General features: G+C 37.5%; 1 protein-coding gene across 2 annotated transcripts in view; it reads left to right on the top strand.

Annotated features, from left to right (window-relative positions):
• The first annotated feature begins 692 nt into the window (after positions 1 to 692).
• NKX6-2 (NK6 homeobox 2) overlaps positions 693 to 5,794 on the top strand; it is an 8,336-nt gene continuing 3,234 nt past the window's right edge. The window contains exons 1-2 of one of the 2 annotated variants that reach the window (XM_040361357.1): positions 693 to 1,440; positions 5,194 to 5,399. In XM_040361357.1, the coding sequence (XP_040217291.1) occupies positions 1,014 to 1,440; positions 5,194 to 5,399 (633 nt within the window). In that variant the 5' untranslated portion in view covers positions 693 to 1,013. The remainder of the gene's footprint in view (positions 1,441 to 5,193; positions 5,400 to 5,794) is intronic. The other variant, XM_040361358.1, reaches the window with a different exon arrangement.

A 5,794-nucleotide genomic window follows, 5' to 3' on the forward strand; every position in this document is an offset into this window, starting at 1 on the left:
GATGGAATTGTATTGGATGGAAGTGTTTTGGATGGAATTGTATTGGATGGAAGTGTTTTGGATGGAATTGTATTGGATGGAAGTGTTTTGGATGGAAGTGTTTTGGATGGAAGTGTTTTTGGATGGTGTGCTCAATTGATGATACAAGCGCTTCCAATGAATATGAATCCGGCCTCATTGTGATCCGATCTATAGATGATGCCATTATTAAGCCGCTTTGCTTACCGCCGCTTTGCCGTGTAATTATTTTATATACATCATTGTAATGGATTTTGTCGCCGCTCTCCTCTTCTCTTTTTTCTCTCTCTGCTCAGTGCAGACAAATTAATACTTTAGGAGAAATGACAATAAAATTTACATTTCCCCGTTTGATGAGATACAGGGCTATATATTTTTTTCCTTGATTCCCTTTTAAAGTCGGAGCCTCACTAAAATCTCATTGAATGGGATTTATTTAGTCGTTTGGAAGATAAATCAGGGGCTGAATTTACAGCCATTTAAAGCACCTGACTTTATAATAAGACCTTCATTTAGTGCTGCTCCCGGGGAGTGACGTGTGTGTGTGGGGGGGGGGGGGTGCAGAGCACGGGGAGGGGGGCCTAATCGATGGGCCAATCAGCGCTCCCCGGGGCTGCAGGCCAGCCAATCAGCAGGCGGGCCTGGCAGGTGGCTGGCCAGTTATCAGAGGATCAGTGAGCTGGTCGGGGCTGACTTGTCCGGTGTGGGATGTGTGCGGCTCAGTCTGGGGACAGCTCAGCGGATGACATCCATCTCCGGCGGGATTGCTTTTTTTGTTTTTGTTTTTTTGTTTTTTTTGCACCTGAAAAATAAATAAACAGCAAAAGAAGGTTGAGGGCGGCGGGACCGGCGCAGAGGAAGGGCTCGGATGTTGTGTGACCGGCCAGCATTGCTCCAGAGACTCTGATCCCACAAAAACTTCCTCCCTGGACGCTGCTGCGGGGACTTGGCTGGGATTTCCGCCGCGACAGGGGAGCCGCTCCGGATGGTCACAAATGTTAGCTGTGGGGCAGATGGATACTAACAGACAGGGAGCCTTCGTGCTGAGCAGCACCCCCCTGGCTGCCCTCCATAATATGGCAGAGATGAAGACCACCTTGTTCCCCTATGCACTACAGAACCCCTCCACCTTCAAAGCCCACAACCTCTCCTCCCTAAACACACAGTTCCCCCTGGGGACGCCGCATGGGATTAGTGACATTCTCGGGAGGCCCCTGGGGGCCACTCTGGGGGCATCCGGCAACCTGCTCTCCAGCCTGCCTCGTATTAATGGACTCGCCACCTCCACTGGGATGTACTTTAACCCAGCAGCCGTGTCCAGGTACCCCAAACCCCTGGCAGAGCTGCCAGGAAGAGCGCCCATCTTCTGGCCTGGAGTCATGCAAAGTTCACCTTGGAGGGATCCCAGGCTGACCTGTCCTAGTAAGTACAATCATTCATCATATACATGGCAATATACAGGCAGGGGGGCCATATACTGCACTTCTATAAGATTATATATAACACAGGCAGGGAGACCATATACTGCACTTCTATAAGATTTTATATATTGTTATATATATACACAGCAATATACAGGCAGGGGGACCATATACTGCACTTCTATAAGATTATATATCTATATACATATACACAGGCAGGGAGACCATATACTGCACTTCTATAAGATTATATATACACAGCAATATACAGGCAGGGGGACCCTAATGCACTTCATTAAGATTGTATATATATATATACACAGCAATATACAGGCAGGGGGACCATATACTGCACTTCTATAAGATTATATATATATACACAGCAATATACAGGCAGCGGGACCCTACTGCACTTCATTATTATATATACACAGCAATATACAGGCAGGGGGACCCTATACTGCACTTCTATAAGATTATATATATATATATATATATATATATATACATATATATATATATATATATATATATATATATACATATACATATATATATATATATACATATACATATATATATATATATACATATACATATACATATATATATATACATACATATATATATATACATACATACACACACAATATACAGGCACCCTACACTGCACTTCTATAATTTTATATATATATATATATATATATATATATATATATATATATATACACACACACACACACACACACAGCAATATACAGGCAGGGGGACCCTATACTGCACTTCTATAAGATAGTGTGTGTATATATATATATATATATATATATATATATATACACACAGGCAGGGGGGACCATATACTGCACTTCTATAAGATTATATATATATATATACACATACACACACAATATACAGGCAGGGGGACCCTACACTGCACTTATATAAGATCATATATATACAGCAATATACAGGCAGGGGGACCCTATACTGCACTTCTATAAGATTATATATATACACACACACACACACACTATACAGGCAGGGAAACCCTATACTGCACTTCTATAAGAATATATATACATACAGTACACTATACAGGCAGGGAGACCCTATACTGCACTTCTATAAGATCATATATATATATATACAATATACAGGCAAGAAGGATATACACTGCACATATAGGATCACAATATACAGACAGGGGGACCATATACTGCACTATAAGATTATATATATATTTATACACACACACACAATATACAGGCAAGAAGAATATATACTGCACATATGGGATCATACATAACAATATACAGGCAGGGAGACCATATACTGCACTTCTAGAAGATAATATATACTGGAATCATACATAGCAATATACAGGCAGGGCAGACCATATTGCATTTCTATAGGTATCATTGATATATATATATATATATATCCAGGCAGGAAGAACAGAACGCACTTGGTCCTATGGCAATAAGACCATACTGTACTTCTATAGGTATACATAGCAATGTCCAGGCAGGAAGACTATATACTGCACTTAGTGACAATATATATCGATGTCGAGGCAGAAAGAACATATAGTGAACTTGTTCAGTGATTGAACTTTCCAGACAGGAAGACCATATAATGCACTTATGGATTTACATAACACTTTTCAGGCAGGAAGAATATATACTGCACTTATAAGGATCATTGCTAAATATATATATATATATATATATATATATATATATATATATATATATATATATATATATATATATATATTTAGCAATGTCCAGGCAGGAAGAATACATACTGCACTTCTATAGGGATCATACATTGCACAATCCAGACAGGAAGTCCAACTACTGCACTTCTATAGAGCATCATACATGGCAATATCCAGGCAGGAAGTCCATATACTGCAGGTCTATAGAATATATACTGCACTTCTCTAGTGATTAAACATTCCAGACAGGAAGACCATATACTGCACTTATAGATATACATAACACATTTTTAAGGCAGGAATCATATAAAGTGCACTTCTACAGAGATCATGCATAGCAATGTCCAGGCAGGAAGTCCATATACTGCAGTACTAAAAGGAGATTATATATATATATATATATATATATATATATATATATATATATATATATATATATATATACACACACACACATTTTCGGGTAGGAAGAACGTATTCTATAGGGATCATACATAGCAATTACCAGGTAGGAAGTCCATATACTGCAGTACTATAGTGATGATAAATAGCAATGTCCAGGCAGGAAGAACTTACACTCTACTTCTAAACTTTTCTAAAACTCCATGGGCTTGTGTGTTTTTTTCAACTATGCAACTTTTCAAGCAGAAAGACCATGTAGTTCTATATATAATCTCAATGTCCAGGCAGGAAGAACTTACAATCTACTTCTATAGTCTTTTTTTTTCAACTATGTAACTTTCCAAGCAGAAGGACCATGCAGTTCTACAGAAAACATACTTTGCAGGCAGGAAGGCCATATACTGCACTTCTATATGAATCATATATAGCAATATTCAGGCAGAAAGGCCAGGCACTGCAATTCTATATAGGTCATCTATATAAATGTACAGGCATAAATACTTCTACATTTATTATTAATTAATGTTTCTACTGTAGAACTCCATGGACTTTTTTTTTTGTTCACTGAAACTTTCCAAGCAAAAAGACCATGGACTGAACTACTATGGAAAACATACCTAGCCCTTTATAGCAAGAAAAACCGTATACTGCACTTCACTGATCATACATACATACATAGCACTTACTTGATTATTCAGTTTTCTACTGTTGAACTCTATGGGTTTGCCTATTTTTCCAAGTATCACTTTCCAGGAAGAAAGACCATGCATTGCACTCCTAAAAAGATCATACATCTTTGCAGGAAGCCCAAATGCTGCATGGCACATATTTATTATTATTTTTTTCTTTTCATTGAACTTCATGTACATTTTGTTTGTTTTTCTATGTAACTCTTCAGACATAATAGTTTATGTCTGATCAGTGCTACATATAATTACTGCATTTCTACAGTGATCATACATAGCACATATCCATCCATTCTTCTATTGGTTGAACTCCATGAACAGTGTGTGTTCACACTATTACACTTTCCAGACAGGAATACCAGGCACTGCACTTACACAGCCTTTTTTTCTTGATTTTGCTATTGGTTGAACTCCATAGGATTTTCTTATGCAAGTCTCCAGGCTGGAACATCATGCATTATATTTATATATTATATTATATGCATTTCACTTGTACATTGATCATACACTTGTCTAGGGCCTTACTGGAGCCAACATATGCAGTAGAGTCTCACAACTCCCCAGAAGAGAATTAAAGGTGACATTGCACCCTGTAACTAATTACACTTCAGTCTTATCTGTTATCACTTAGCAGCATGTTATTATATAGTTCACAAATCAATTCGCTGCAACAGAAAATTTCTAATAGGAAAATGGTGCAAAAAAAAAAAGTTCCTCTTCTTAAATTGATTTATTACCAGGAAATATTTTCTTTTACACGTTTTAGTTAACAAGGTGAAGCTGTGCCTTCAGTAATCCTATAATATGTGCAAAAGTTTTGGTTTATTTTTATTTGCACATTGGGTATTCAAAAATGTACGAAAGCCTCATTTTATTCACTAAAAACTTTTAATTGTTCATTAGAACTCTCTTAGTAAATCGCTCTCACGTGTCTTCTGTGCTGTAGATGATGTAAGTCGTCTTTGGTTGATCATTGCAGGCCAGGCTGGGATGATGCTGGATAAAGACGGCAAAAAGAAGCACTCCAGACCCACCTTCTCAGGACAGCAGATTTTTGCTTTGGAAAAGACATTTGAACAGACCAAATATCTGGCAGGTCCGGAGAGAGCGCGCCTGGCCTACTCCCTGGGCATGACAGAATCTCAGGTCAAGGTAAGAGCTGGACCTCACATTGCTCTCTGTATGGATCTCACAGGTTCATACAAATAAGCATCTATTCCATATCCATAGGATTGCCTTATAGAAGGTCAACAACTGTATCAAAGTGCAAAATAGTAAACTGTAAAGTTTAAAAAAATAAATAAAAAATCTCAGATGTCTGTATTAATAATAATAATAATAAGAGCAACTGCTAGGTACAGGGAACTTTAATATATATATATATATATATATGTGTGTGTGTGTGTGTGTGTGTGTGTGTGTGTGTGTGTGTGTGTGTGTGTATATATATATATATATATATATATATATATATATATATATATATATATATGTGTGTGTGTGTGTATATATATATATATATATATATATATATATATATATATATA

The sequence above is a fragment of the Rana temporaria genome, chromosome 8 (genome assembly GCF_905171775.1).
Source record: "Rana temporaria chromosome 8, aRanTem1.1, whole genome shotgun sequence".
In the NCBI taxonomy this organism is placed as follows: domain Eukaryota; kingdom Metazoa; phylum Chordata; class Amphibia; order Anura; family Ranidae; genus Rana; species Rana temporaria.